Source organism: Pseudophryne corroboree, chromosome 1, assembly GCF_028390025.1.
Source record: "Pseudophryne corroboree isolate aPseCor3 chromosome 1, aPseCor3.hap2, whole genome shotgun sequence".
NCBI classification, from domain to species: domain Eukaryota; kingdom Metazoa; phylum Chordata; class Amphibia; order Anura; family Myobatrachidae; genus Pseudophryne; species Pseudophryne corroboree.
The window spans coordinates 568,809,615-568,825,709 of NC_086444.1; the positions used below are offsets into that span (position 1 = coordinate 568,809,615).

Here is a 16,095-nt window from a genome sequence, read left to right on the forward strand (position 1 = left end):
ACAGTCCCCCAATAAGGCCCTTTGGAGAGACAGAGAGAGAGTATGCCAGCACACACCCAGCGCCACCGGATACTGGAATAAAATCCCAGTTAGTACAGCGCTTTTATATAAATATATATAATTACACTCACTGCGCCAATTAAATGTGCCCCCCCCCCCCTCTTTTTTGCCCTCTGTAACCGTGTTCAGCAGGGGAGAGTCCGGGGAGCCAGCTTCTCTGCAGTGTTCTGTGGAGAAAATGGTGCTGGTTAGTGCTGGAGGATCAAGCTCCGCCCCCTCAGCGGCGGGCTTCGGTCCCGCTCAAATTATTTATACTGGCGGGGTTTTTTTAATATACCGCCTCCGCAGTATCTAATCTATATGTCAGTGTTCCTTGAGGTTAATATTGCGACCCAGGGCGCCCCCCCTGCGCCCTGCACCCTTACAGTGCCCGCTGTGTGTGTATGTGTGGGAGCAATGGCGCGCAGCGTTACCGCAGCGCGTTACCTCAGTGAAGATCTGAAGTCTTCTGCCGCCTTTGAAGTCTTCTTTCTTCTTACTACTCACCCGGTTTCTATCTTCCGGCTCTGTGAGGAGGACGGCGACGCGGTTCCGGGACAAACGGCGAGGGTGAGACCTGCGTTCCGACCCTCTGGAGCTAATGGTGTCCAGTAGCCTAAGAAGCAGAGCCTATCATTTAAGTAGGTCTGCTTCTCTCCCCTCAGTCCCACGATGCAGGGAGCCTGTTGCCAGCAGCGCTCCCTGAAAATAAAAAACCTAACAAAAGACTTTTTCAGAGAAACTCAGGAGAGCTCCACTGCAGTGCACCCAGTCTCCTCTGGGCACAGAATCTAACTGAGTTCTGGATGAGGGGCATAGAGGGAGGAGCCAGTGCACACCCATTCTAAAGTCTTTAGAGTGCCCATGTCTCCTGCGGAGCCCGTCTATACCCCATAGTCCTTACGGAGTCCCCAGCATCCTCTAGGACGTAAGAGAAATCACATGTACATACAGTAAGAATTCACAGCCTTTGTTCAATACTGTGTTGATGCAACTTTGGCAGCAATTACACCCTCATGTCTTTTTGAATATGATGCCGCACCTATCTTTGGGCCGTTTTTTATATCTATACCCCATAGTCCTTACGGAGTCCCCAGCATCCTCTAGGACGTAAAAGAAATCACATGTACATACAGTAAGAATTCACAGCCTTTGTTCAATACTGTGTTGATGCAACTTTGGCAGCAATTACACCCTCATGTCTTTTTGAATATGATGCCGCACCTATCTTTGGGCCGTTTTGCCCATTCCTCTTTGCAGCACCTCTCAAGCTCCATCAAGTTGGGTGGGAAGCATGAGTGCACAGCCATTTTCAGATCTCTCCAAAGATGTTCAATCGGATTCAAGTCTGGGCTCTGGCTGGGACACTCAAGGATATTCACAGAGTTGTCCTGAAGCCACTCCTTTGATATCTTGGCTGTGTGCTTAGGGTCGTTGTCCTGCTGAAAGATGAACCGTCACCCAGTCTGAAGTCAAGAGCGCTCTGGAGTAGGTTTTCATCCAGGCTGTCTCTGTACATTGCTGCATTCATCTTTCCCTCTATCCTGACTAGTCTCCCAGTTCCTGCCGCTGAAAAACATCCCCACAGCATGATGCTGCCACCACCATGCTTCCCTGTAGGCACGGTATTGACCTGGTGATGAGCGGTGCCTGGTTTCCTCCAAACATGACGCCTGGCATTCATGCCAAAGAGTTCAATATTTGTCTCATCAGACCAGAGAATTTTGTTCCTCATGGTCTGAGAGTCCTTCAGGTGCATTTTGGCTAACTCCAGATGGGCTGCCATGTGCTTTTTACTAAGGAGTGGCTTCCGTCTGGCTTCCGTCACTCTACCATAAAGGCCTGATTGGTGGATTGCTGAGGAGATGGTTGTCCTTCTGGAAGGTTCTCCTCTCCACAGAGGAATGCTGTAGCTCTGACAGAGTGACCATTGGGTTCTTGGTCACCTCCCTGACTAGGGCCCTTCTCCCCCGATCGCTCAGTTTAGATGGCTGGCCATCTCTTGGAAGAGTCTCGGTGGTTCCGAACTTCTTCCATTTATGGAGACCACTGTGCTCATTGGGAAAGCAAATATTTTTCTGTACCCTTCCCCAGATTTGTGCCTCAAGACAATCCTGTCTCGGAGGGCTACAGACAATTCCTTTGACTTCATGCTTGGTTTGTGCTCAGACATGCACTGTCAAGTGTGGGACCTTATACAGGTGTGTGCCTTTACAAATCATGTCCAATCAACTGAATTTACCACAGGTGAACTTCAATTAAGCCGTAGGAACATCCCAAGGATGATTAGTGAAAATGGATGCACCTGAGCTCAATTTTGAGCTTCATGGCAAAGGTTGTGAATACTTATATATATGTGATTTCTTAGTTTTTTTAAATTTGCAAAAATATAAAAAAAAAACTTTTTTCATGTTGTCATTATGGGGTATTTTGTGTAGAATTTTTGAGGGGAAAAATGAATTTATTCCATTTTGGAATAAGGCTGTAACATAACAAAATGTGGAAAAAGTGAAGTGCTGTGAATACTTTCCGGATGTATGTAGCTCTCCTACAAAATATGTTATATTGTCTAAACATTAGTTATTTTCAAAGCTCAATTGTGAAAGATTAATCATTAGACATGCCACTCCTTGTAGATCACAGATGATTTTTAATCTCTTCATACTGTGACTGCCACGTTGGATTGCACAGTAAAGAAAATTTCCTCCAAAGAGTATCATGGCATAGAAATAGTTTATTGTCAGAAAGTGCTCTGTTTTGCTTTAAAAAGTATATAAGTGGTGTCAGATGTAATGACGTCTGAGTTGGGCGGAGGTGCCGGTTCTGGGCCGAAATCGGATGTTTTTTTAAAGCGGCAATCATTTATAAGGCATGGTTTTGCCTTGTAAATGCCACTTTAAAAAAAGTCAGAGTTCATCTGGGAACCGCAATCTCTGGCCAACTTAGACGTCATTACATCGGGCCCTTACTGTGAGATTTCATGATAAAAGAACAATACAACTGCCTGAAAACAAGTGGGAAAGGCAAGTAGTGTACAAACATAATTTGTTCATAGCATAGATAAACATGTAAAAGGAAAGGTACTTTAAATTGGACTTCGGTGTTAAATCTTCTAATAAACATGCTTTCAAATGCATTCTTTTGCCATTTAAAATATTCATATACACATAAGAATATGTCTTATCTGACTGTGTAAAGGAAAGATGTAAAGGTAAAACCTGTGGAGAGGCACACACCAGGGGGTTGCACAGTGTGTATATTAGCATAGTAGATGTTAATTACTGGAGGTGGCAGAAGTCCTGTGAATGGCAAGCAAGTATTAAAGTAAAACACATAAAAAATGGAACAAGAAGGGCTAGTCACCTGTCATTCAATTGGAGCTTTGGTAAATGGAATGTAGTAAAACTGATGTCTATTTTCTTGTTTTTCTATGTTTTAATCATACAGAACAGCATGGCAGCATAATGTTTAGAGCACATGTTAAAGGAAGATCAAATTATCTGTGCTGGGTACAGGGGAAGTACAGGTTGAGTCGCCGATATCAAACATACAGATTTTTTGGGGCACAACTGAGTTAGTGAAAGCTTTGCTTTCTGATGGTACAGTGTGCAAAACTTTGTTTCATGAACAAAATGTTTAAAAATATTGCATAACCTTACCTTCAGGCTGTGTGTATAAGGTGTATATGAAACATAAATGCTTTCTGTGTTTAGACTTGGGTCCCATCCACAAGGACAAGTAAATATTCCAAAATAGGGAAAAATCAGATATGCAAAATACTTCTGGTCCCAAGCATTCTGGATACGGGAAACTCAGCCTGTACTCACATTTGCAATGAAGCATCGCTGTGTCCCATGTTGTCTTACATATGCGCTGGCAACTGGTCATTTACAACCAATTTTGAGCACCTATACTTTTTCAACAACTGTTATTTACAGTTTAAAGATAAATAAAGGATTAGAGACAAGACAATGGGTAAGTGTAGCGCAATCCAAAAGTACTTTCACTAAAAATTTTATAAATATTCTACATAGACCATCCAACTAGCCTCCTACTGGGTGGATATAAACATTTGTGGCTGATGCTTTTAAGCATGCAATTTTGCAACTATGCAATTTAGAAAAATAAATGAGAAGTAGCACCTGACTTACTCATTTACACATTAAGGGACAAATTTAATTAGTCATGTGTTAATGCAGGCCAAACACCTCCAGATGCACCTTTTTCCTATTCAGTTAGAAATCCGCATTAGGTTAACATTGGTCTTGGTAACAGTTAATACAGACTTTAGTTTGCACCTCCTGAGTGGTTGCAAAATAGGGGGAAAAAAATCCCTATTTTAGGATGAAAATGTTGAGACTGGGTTTAGAACACTGGTATATCCCCCCTGAGTAATTAATAAGGCACTTCAAGTTTTTAAATAGTCAAATCGGTCCATAATGAGACATGCAATTTTCGAGGCAAATTTCTTCAAAAAGCTGTATTATAATAATAATTTTATTTATATAGCGCTCTTTCTCCAACAAGACTCAAGGCGCTTTTGTGTTAAATTATGTGAGACAGGTATGTGGGGGTGTTGTATACATGAGGCTGGAGATTTTCAACTTGCAAAGTGGTTTAAAATTACATAATCACCTGAATTTTTTTTTTTTTTCATTTACTCAAAATTCATCCATGGATTTCATTTTCATAAAAACACTTGCTTAATATCAATTTCCCACTGTTATAAACAAAGCATAATACAAAAATCTACCATTTGACACCTTTTTAGAGCCCCATGTACTTTGCTTATGGACACAGACTTCTATACAACCCTGCCATCTTATTGGACATTTTTTGAGAGGTTCAGGGTGATTTTTCCACTTTTACTCACACTTATCATAAACTTATGTAGACTTAGTGCATGACTTCTGCGACAAGCATTTTCTAATTTAACAGAGAGGGTTGTCGGAGCGTGTATGCTGAAAACAGCCCACCACGGTGACGTTGCCCATGGTTTAATACCCACTTTATGCGGCTAAATAAATCAGGACATTAATGTGCATGGCCTTCGTTGCTTCCCTAACTGGTGTCTTCTATAACATTTAGCGAGTTTTGATTCGCCATCTCTGACCAACTGTCCAGTTGTTAAGCGTCACCTCTTGACATCCCACAATTATTTAGAAAGAGAATAACTTCCCTTTGAACTCATACTTGCTGAGGAACTAGTTAAACTAGATTTCATTAAGTATGTCATATAAAAAGTAGAAATATAGGGTTACTTTGTGCAAAATTACAATATATACCCCTAAAGCTGGATGTTTCAGTGTGTTAATGCTCATGAAATGCCTTCAGCTTAATTAGAGAACTATTTCTCCTATCTTAAGAACTGCAGGTTTTACTTTGGTAGGCCGTGGTTTATATGGCTTTATAACACTCACCTTAATCTGCAATGTCTTTTCTAAATGTTCAGCCCTCTTTTCTGCTATCTTAAGCTTCTTTAACTCTTCTGACTCTCTGGAAAAGCCCTTTGGGGACAGAGACCTTGAACGTTTCACAGGTTGCACCTGGAGAATAAAACAAGGACATGGTTGAAGGAGTTGAACATTGGATTATGAAAGACATGCAAAATTAAAGAACAAGTAATTGAGAATACTAATAATGAATTATAAAAAATCCTGCTTGGAATACTGGAGAAATAACAAGCAGAATTACCACAGTGCTACCGCTAAAGGTTTCTCTGTGACTCGTTAATGAGAATATTCATTTACATTTACATTGTTTCTTTCAGAATAATGATGTCCCATTAGGGAAGACTAAAGGGTTATAGACTCAGGAATGTAAGAAACCTCATTACAAAGGAGGGGATAGAGGATGGTCTAATTGCTCTATAAGGGTCCAAGGTTACACTTGATAGGACAACCGGAAACAAGAGGGAAAGGATTTTTTTTTCCTTTGAAATAGTTTAACATACTGTGAAGAATAAGGAACAATATGCTTCAGGAATATAAATACAAAAGACAGTGCTTCTTATACAGTAATGACCATATGGTCATTAACTATAATGTTGCTAACTAGAGACAAGAGTATCTGTTTCCATTATATAAAGCATTGTATAACAATCTGGTAAGAGATATATAAAAAGTAACGGCTATTAAACTAAAATGTATTGTCATGCATGGTTTTTCCTTCCTTACACACTGCCATATACAAAAAGTGATAAAATAACCCACATGTAAAATGACTCAGCGAATGTTTAGTGGTACCTTAAAAATAAACTTATAATATGCTTATATAAGTTGACAATTTAAATAAAAAAAGGCTGATACAGCATTTGTATAGGGGAATAGTGGTTAATCATGTCATTTGAAATGGCTCAAAATAAATGGTCAGTAGAAGTGATAGAAAGTTTCAACTTTTTGGTATTTACCTTAATACATATGACATTTAAATCCCTGTCTTCCACAGTTCTTGGAAATAAAAGGCAATTTTAGCAACACTGTACTAACTAAAAGGATTAATTGTATGATCAACAGTAATTTTACACTACAATTGGAATGGAAAATGTCATTATAACCTTTAAAAAATAAACTAAAACACTGACAAATTTCAAGTAAAAAAATAAGATTTTACTTACCGATAAATCTATTTCTCGGAGTCCGTAGTGGATGCTGGGGTTCCTGAAAGGACCATGGGGAATAGCGGCTCCGCAGGAGACAGGGCACAAAAAGTAAAGCTTTTTCCGATCAGGTGGTGTGCACTGGCTCCCCCCCCTATGACCCTCCTCCAGACTCCAGTTAGGTACTGTGCCCGGACGAGCGTACACAATAAGGGAGGATTTTGAATCCCGGGTAAGACTCATACCAGCCACACCAATCACACCGTACAACTTGTGATCTAAACCCAGTTAACAGTATGATAACAGCGGAGCCTCTGAAAGATGGCTTCCTTCAACAATAACCCGAATTAGTTAACAATAACTATGTACAATTTATGCAGATAATCCGCACTTGGGATGGGCGCCCAGCATCCACTACGGACTCCGAGAAATAGATTTATCGGTAAGTAAAATCTTATTTTCTCTATCGTCCTAGTGGATGCTGGGGTTCCTGAAAGGACCATGGGGATTATACCAAAGCTCCCAAACGGGCGGGAGAGTGCGGATGACTCTGCAGCACCGAATGAGAGAACTCCAGGTCCTCCTTAGCCAGAGTATCAAATTTGTAAAATTTTACAAACGTGTTCTCCCCTGACCACGTAGCTGCTCGGCAAAGTTGTAATGCCGAGACCCCTCGGGCAGCCGCCCAAGATGAGCCCACCTTCCTTGTGGAGTGGGCCTTTACAGATTTAGGCTGTGGCAGGCCTGCCACAGAATGTGCAAGTTGGATTGTGCTACAGATCCAACGAGCAATCGTCTGCTTAGACGCAGGAGCACCCATCTTGTTGGGTGCATACAATATAAACAACGAGTCAGATTTTCTGACTCCAGCTGTCCTTGCAATATATATTTTTAATGCTCTGACAACGTCCAGTAACTTGGAGTCCTCCAAGTCACTTGTAGCCGCAGGCACTACAATAGGCTGGTTCAGATGAAATGCTGACACCACCTTAGGGAGAAAATGCGGACGAGTCCGCAGTTCTGCCCTGTCCGAATGGAAAATCAGATATGGGCTTTTGTAAGATAAAGCTGCCAATTCTGACACTCTCCTGGCAGAAGCCAGGGCTAGAAGCATGGTCACTTTCCATGTGAGATATTTCAAATCCACCTTTTTTAGTGGTTCAAACCAATGAGATTTTAGGAAGTCCAAAACCACATTGAGATCCCACGGTGCCACTGGAGGCACCACAGGAGGCTGTATATGCAGCACTCCCTTAACAAAGGTCTGGACTTCAGGGACTGAAGCCAATTCTTTTTGAAAGAAAATCGACAGGGCCGAAATTTGAACCTTAATAGATCCCAATTTGAGACCCATTGACAATCCTGATTGCAGGAAATGTAGGAATCGACCCAGTTGAAATTCCTCCGTCGGAGCACTCCGATCTACGCACCACGCAACATATTTTCGCCAAATTCGGTGATAATGTTGCACGGTTACTTCCTTCCTTGCTTTAATCAAAGTAGGAATGACTTCTTCCGGCATGCCTTTTTCCTTTAGGATCCGGCGTTCAACCGCCATGCCGTCAAACGCAGCCGCGGTAAGTCTTGAAACAGACAGGGACCCTGCTGAAGCAAGTCCCTCCTTAGAGGTAGAGGCCACGGATCTTCCGTGATCATCTCTTGAAGTTCCGGGTACCAAGTCCTTCTTGGCCAATCCGGAACCACTAGTATCGTTCTTACGCCTCTTTGCCGTATAATTCTCAATACTTTTGGTATGAGAGGCAGAGGAGGAAACACATACACCGACTGGTACACCCAAGGCGTTACCAGCGCGTCCACAGCTATTGCCTGCGGATCTCTTGACCTGGCGCAATACCTGTCCAGTTTTTTGTTGAGGCGAGACGCCATCATGTCCACCATTGGTCTTTCCCAACGGGTTACCAGCATGTGGAAGACTTCTGGATGAAGTCCCCACTCTCCCGGGTGAAGATCGTGTCTGCTGAGGAAGTCTGCTTCCCAGTTGTCCACTCCCGGGATGAACACTGCTGACAGTGCTATCACATGATTCTCTGCCCAGCGAAGAATCCTTGCAGCTTCTGCCATTGCACTCCTGCTTCTTGTGCCGCCCTGTCTGTTCACATGGGCGACTGCCGTGATGTTGTCCGACTGGATCAACACCGGTTTTCCCTGAAGCAGAGGTTCTGCCTGGCTTAGAGCATTGTATATTGCTCTTAGTTCCAGAATGTTTATGTGAAGAGACGTTTCCAGGCTCGTCCATACTCCCTGGAAGTTTCTTCCTTGTGTGACTGCTCCCCAGCCTCTCAGGCTGGCGTCCGTGGTCACCAGGATCCAATCCTGTATGCCGAATCTGCGGCCCTCCAATAGATGAGCACTCTGCAACCACCACAGAAGAGACACCCTTGTCCTTGGAGACAGGGTTATCCGCAGGTGCATCTGAAGATGCGACCCTGACCATTTGTTCAACAGATCCCTTTGGAAAATTCTTGCGTGGAATCTGCCGAATGGAATTGCTTCGTAAGAAGCCACCATTTTTCCCAGGACTCTTGTGCATTGATGTACAGACACCTTTCCTGGTTTTAGGAGGTTCCTGACAAGCTCGGATAACTCCTTGGCTTTTTCCTCCGGGAGAAAAACCTTTTTCTGAACCGTGTCCAGAATCATCCCTAGGAACAGCAGACGAGTTGTCGGCATTAACTGGGATTTTGGAATATTCAGAATCCACCCGTGCTGTTTTAGCACTTCTTGAGACAGTGCTAATCCCATCTCTAGCTGTTCTCTGGACCTCGCCCTTATTAGGAGATCGTCCAAGTATGGGATAATTAATACGCCTTTTCTTCGAAGAAGAATCATCATCTCGGCCATTACCTTTGTAAAGATCCGAGGTGCCGTGGACAATCCGAACGGCAGCGTCTGAAACTGATAGTGACAGTTTTGTACAACGAACCTGAGGTACCCCTGGTGTGAAGGGTAAATTGGAACGTGGAGATACGCATCCTTGATGTCCAAGGATACCATAAAGTCCCCCTCTTCCAGGTTCGCTATCACTGCTCTGAGTGACTCCATTTTGAACTTGAACTTCTTTATGTACAGGTTCAAGGACTTCAGATTTAGAATAGGCCTTACCGAGCCATCCGGCTTCGGTACCACAAAAAGAGTGGAATAATACCCCTTCCCTTGTTGTAGAAGAGGTACCTTGACTATCACCTGCTGAGAGTACAGCTTGTGAATGGCTTCCAAAACCGTCTCCCTTTCGGAGGGGGACGTTGGTAAAGCAGACTTCAGGAAACGGCGAGGTGGATCTGTCTCTAATTCCAACCTGTATCCCTGAGATATTATCTGCAGGATCCAGGGATCTACTTGCGAGTGAGCCCACTGCGCGCTGTAATTTTTGAGACGACCCCCCACCGTCCCCGAGTCCGCTTGAGAAGCCCCAGCGTCATGCTGAGGCTTTTGTAGAAGCCGGGGAGGGCTTCTGATCCTGGGAAGGAGCTGCGTGTTGCTGTCTCTTCCCTCGACCTTTGCCTCGTGGCAGATATGAATAGCCCTTTGCTCTCTTATTTTTAAAGGAACGAAAGGGCTGCGGTTGAAAAGTCGGTGCCTTTTTCTGTTGGGGAGTGACTTGAGGTAGAAAGGTGGATTTCCCGGCTGTAGCCGTGGCCACCAAATCTGATAGACCGACTCCAAATAACTCCTCCCCTTTATACGGCAAAACTTCCATATGCCGTTTTGAATCCGCATCGCCTGTCCACTGTCGCGTCCATAAAGCTCTTCTGGCCGAAATGGACATAGCACTTACCCGTGATGCCAGTGTGCATATATCCCTCTGTGCATCACGCATATAAAGAAATGCATCCTTTATTTGTTCTAACGACAGTAAAATATTGTCCCTGTCCAGGGTATCAATATTTTCAATCAGGGATTCTGACCAAACTACCCCCGCACTGCCCATCCAGGCAGTCGCTACAGCTGGTCGTAGTATAACACCTGCATGTGTGTATATACTTTTTTGGATATTTTCCATCCTCCTATCTGATGGATCTTTAAGTGCGGCCGTCTCAGGAGAGGGTAACGCCACTTGTTTAGATAAGCGTGTTAGCGCCTTGTCCACCCTAGGAGGTGTTTCCCAGCGCTCCCTAACCTCTGGCGGGAAAGGGTATAATGCCAATAATTTCTTTGAAATTATCAGCTTTTTATCAGGGGCAACCCACGCTTCATTACACACGTCATTTAGTTCTTCTGATTCAGGAAAAACTATAGGTAGTTTTTTCATACCCCACATAATACCCTGTTTAGTGGTACCTGTAGTATCAGCTAAATGTAACGCCTCCTTCATTGCCAAACTCATATAACGTGTGGCCCTACTGGAAAATACGGTTGATTCGTCACCGTCACCACTGGAGTCATCGCCTGTGTCTGGGTCTGTGTCGACCGACTGAGGCAAAGGGCGTTTCACAGCCCCTGACGGTGTTTGAGTCGCCTGGACAGGCACTAATTGATTGTCCGGCCGTCTCATGTCGTCAAACGACTGCTTTAGCGTGTTGACACTATCCCGTAGTTCCATAAATAAAGGCATCCATTCTGGTGTCGACTCCCTAGGGGGTGACATCCTCATATTTGGCAATTGCTCCGCCTCCACACCAATATCGTCCTCATACATGTCGACACACACGTACCGACACACAGCAGACACACAGGGAATGCTCCTAACGAAGACAGGACCCACTAGCCCTTTGGGGAGACAGAGGGAGAGTTTGCCAGCACACACCAAAAGCGCTATATATATATCAGGGATAGCCTTATAATAAGTGCTCCCTTATAGCTGCTTTGTTATATCAAAATATCGCCATAAATGTGCCCCCCCCTCTCTGTTTTACCCTGTTTCTGTAGTGCAGTGCAGGGGAGAGACTTGGGAGCCGTCCTGACCAGCGGAGCTGTGAGAGGAAATGGCGCCGTGTGCTGAGGAGATAGGCCCCGCCCCTTTTCCGGCGGGCTCGTCTCCCGCTATTTAGAAAAATTAGGCAGGGGTTAAATATCTCCATATAGCCTCTAGGGCTATATGTGAGGTATTTTTAGCCTTTATAGGTACTCATTTGCCTCCCAGGGCGCCCCCCTCCCAGCGCCCTGCACCCTCAGTGACTGCCGTGTGAAGTGTGCTGAGAGGAAAATGGCGCACAGCTGCAGTGCTGTGCGCTACCTTTAGAAGACTGCAGGAGTCTTCAGCCGCCGATTCTGGACCTCTTCTGATTTCAGCATCTGCAAGGGGGCCGGCGGCGTGGCTCCGGTGACCATCCAGGCTGTACCTGTGATCGTCCCTCTGGAGCTTGATGTCCAGTAGCCAAGAAACCAATCCATCCTGCACGCAGGTGAGTTGACTCCTTCTCCCCTCAGTCCCTCGCTGCAGTGATCCTGTTGCCAGCAGGAATCACTGTAAAATAAAAAACCTAGCTAAACTTTCTCTAAGCAGCTCTTTAGGAGAGCCACCTAGATTGCACCCTTCTCGGCCGGGCACAAAAATCTAACTGGAGTCTGGAGGAGGGTCATAGGGGGAGGAGCCAGTGCACACCACCTGATCGGAAAAAGCTTTACTTTTTGTGCCCTGTCTCCTGCGGAGCCGCTATTCCCCATGGTCCTTTCAGGAACCCCAGCATCCACTAGGACGATAGAGAAAAGAAGATTGTTTAGTTTACAAGTGTGGACAATGGCAGATAGTTGTTGATTAGAATTCCAGGGTGGAGAATAATTAGTTACAAAGCTTTAAATGCATCACAGGGATGAAACGTAGTAAGATGAGCAGACAAGGCAGAAAGAGCCAGCTTCAAGTGCAGAGGAACTATACACCAATGCTTATAGAGCCTTGCCAAGCTAACCCAGTGCAACTAATACCCTTTTAAACTGCAATCCCGGGTCCAGCTCTGGTCACTGAACACGGGCTTAAAGCAGTGTCACAGAGGCTTGAAACCCCATTTACACAGCAGGCAGGATCCGGGTTACTGCTAGGGCTTCCCTTTGCAGGCGCTTGGAGATGACATCTCAAAGACACGGAGAGCCAGTTCTCCATACAGTGTAAACGGGACCCGGGTCGGATAACTTGTGTCAACCATTTATATGAGTCGAACTCTGATCACTACCTGGATTAAATTGCATTGTCAGATGACACAGGTTTTCCTCAAGGACCCTTTTATACTGAAGGGCAATAACCCAGGTTATTTAGGCAGTGTAAAATGACTATTACTGGAATAAAAACTAGAGTGTAATAAGGTAATGAACCAGGGCAGTGGTTCCCAAATGCGGTGCTCAAGGCACCTCAACAGTCCAGGTTTTAGAGATATCCCTACTTATGCACAGATGGTATAACCAAACTGAATGAGGTACTAATTAAGTCACCTGTGCCTAAGCATGGATAGCCTTAAAACCTGGACTGCTGGGGTGTTTTGAGGGACGTGTTTGGAAACCACTATAGGAAACATATTAATAGCTATGTGGCAATTTGTGTGAAAAAGGCACACAATTTGAAGCAATTCTAATGAGTTGTACTATAAAAAATGTTGATGAGATCATACAACTTTGATATACAGTATTAATATTTAGGATTTTGAGTTTTACATACATATACATTAAAAACAACATAAAAATAGGGGCTAACAAAAGGAGAAAAGAACTAAAATATCTAAAAGGAAACAGGGAATTTTTGGGGGGAAATTTGGGGAAAACACATGAGGGAAAGAGAGCAGAGTAAGATAGGTACAGTAAATGGCCTTGGCTGTAAATAGTGAAATAGCCAAAAACAATAGAGTACTGACACAGGCACAGGCAATGTGCAATATTCCAGAGTTCACAAACTGTTCTATATTTCTTCCGTATTAATAGAATGCTAGTTTAAAAAATTATATAATACAGTTAATCTTACTTTTAACTAACTGAACATTAATGGTGAATAAACTACAATATCAAGCAAATATCAAGCAGCGGCTGTGTAATACTGAACAAATAAAATGCAAATGCAGCAGGAGGCATTTGTAAGAAATAAACACTTCCTGCCAGAATGTGCAGCATCGGAAAACCATTACTACTGTTGGTCGTGGTGGTCGTAGCCTTTGCCCAAACCAAGTAAGTCAAAGCTTACTCAGACTGGCCATCAGAACCAGTCAGCTGGGTCCAGGAAGTCTGCGTCCAACAACACAGACCCTGGGCTAGTCATGGCAACAAAAGGGGGACACTCCACCATTTTGTGTAACAGACCCAGTTACCACCCCCACTCTGCCCCTCCAAGCACTGCACTCAATAATGCTGCGGCTAAGAGGGGCCTGCGAGCATTCTTACAGGAGTCGTTTTTAAGAAAAATCCTAAAAAGATTGTCAAACAGGATCCAACTGCGTCACTTTGTGTCCCCACACACCATCTGTGGCATCCCCAAAGTGTTTAGTTACTTATCTGTAATATAGCTGGCATTCTCCCAGTGGTTACCACTATTCTAAACCATAGGTACAGCCATCTTGGACTGTGTGACATGATCTGCTTTCCCAAATTAGGTTCCAACAACTCCAGTCACATGTTCTGCTCAGCCTATCAGTGCTTAGGATACCTTATTTAAACCGTAAATTGCCAGTGCAACTTTTCTCCAAGGATCAAATACCCTGATTCTCTACTGCTTCACATCATTCTGTTTAATCAACCTGCTCTAGTATTGCTTCATAGCATTATGTTCCAATTTCTTCCAGCAAACCATAGCAGTACCGCTTCACAGCATTTTGTTGTAGAATTTTCCAGCAAACTGCTTCATTGTTGATTCAAAGCATTATGATGTGCTTCCAGCACCAAGTTCCAGTGTATTTCTGCAGGCTGCTTCAGCTGTGCTTCCAGCACCCAGTTACAGTATAATTTGCAGCCTGCTCCAGATATCTCATCGAACGTCCACAGTATGTGCCTGTAAGCTGCACTTACCTATTTTTTTAGCTTTTGGCAAATCCTGCTAACCCACTACAGCCGCAGACTATCCTGTTAGTCTGCATCTGGCCTCCGTATCTGTCCTTCTGACATCTCTGCAGCATTAGTCTACTGCTGCTGCTGCTACTATATGCAGAGTTTAGCAGTACAAATAGGTATCACAGATAAATAAAAAAATGTATTCTAAATAAACAGTAAATGGTTACCGCATTTTCCTTGCCTGAGACATGGAATGCTGAAGGTGATGATTTCTTTCTGACAAAAAATAAATAAATCAGCTTTGCTACCTCTGCCATCAAACTGTAGCTTTGCTGCTGGTAACTCCCCGGGGAATTATGAAGGCCACCACCAACTTTCTGCCTGAGGTTACTCTGCGATGCTAGTAACCTTCTATGACTATGTATTTTACACTATTTTTGTCAGGATGTGCGCTCTCTGCATGCTTCACTGTAGTCTATCATATTAGACGGGATCCCGTCTCTAGGTCGACAGTAACTAGGTCAACACTATCTAGGCCGACCACTATTGGTTGACAGTAACTAGGTCGACATGTTCTAGGTCGACAGGTTAAAAGGTCGACATGAGTTTTAAAAAAATATATTATTTTTTAACCTTTTCATACTTAACGGTCCACGTGGACTACGATTGGAATGGTAACCTGTGCCAAGCGAAAACGGTAGCGGAGCGATGCACCTTGCCCTGAAGCATGGCGAGCGTAGCGAGCCATGCAAGGGGACACGGTGCACTAATTGGGGTTCCCGGTCACTCTACGACGAAAACGACACCAGAAAAACATAAAAAAACTTGTGTCAACCTTCTGACCTGTCGACCTAGACCATGTCGGCCTAAAGACCCTGTCGACCTAGTTACTGTCGGCCAATAGTGTTCAACCTAGGCACTGTCGACCTAGTTACTATCTACCTTCCATACCATACCCATATTAGACATTCCAGGTCTAGTGACAATCCCAGTGTCTTTAATTTTGGATTTTGCTGCCATATGAATGACCTAATTTGCAGTTCTTGAAAACCTGATGTGACCCAGAGACGTCTGGCTTGTGATCTCACGTGGTCAGTAATTCCAACCGGAGACTGTGCATGTATTTAAAGCACTGAACTCAGTGTATACAGGGAAGCAATAGGATTGGTTCTCTTTGTTTTGGTATGTTTTGGAGTGTTGGTGACACTCCAGGATTTCTTTCTAGGCAGCATTCCTTCACATTATTAAGGTGTTTTATTTTATGTTTATTTTGACCAACCGAACCACCTATATGTTGGAAGAATATATTCCCAAAAGTTGCAGTCTTTTCCTTACTTGTATGATGGACTTGTAGTTGACGCACCAAGGCATCAGACAAGGGCATTCTTTGTCTTGTCTGGTTTTGTAAAAAGTTACTACCTGCATTGTCTTGGACTCCCCATAACTAAATAGATACATGCGTTCTAGTTTTTTTTTCTTCTTTTTTTAATCATTCAAAAAACTTCAAAAATGGTTGGGCCAACTAATCATTCTAG

The 16,095-nt window shown here is 43.7% G+C and overlaps 1 protein-coding gene across 1 annotated transcript in view; it reads right to left on the reverse strand.

The window, feature by feature from the left end:
* CNTLN (centlein) overlaps positions 1–16,095 on the reverse strand; it is a 761,842-nt gene that overhangs the window by 461,352 nt on the left and 284,395 nt on the right. Inside the window, exon 10 of the mRNA XM_063954396.1 lies at positions 5,460–5,585. Coding sequence (XP_063810466.1) covers positions 5,460–5,585 — 126 coding nt within the window. The remainder of the gene's footprint in view (positions 1–5,459; positions 5,586–16,095) is intronic.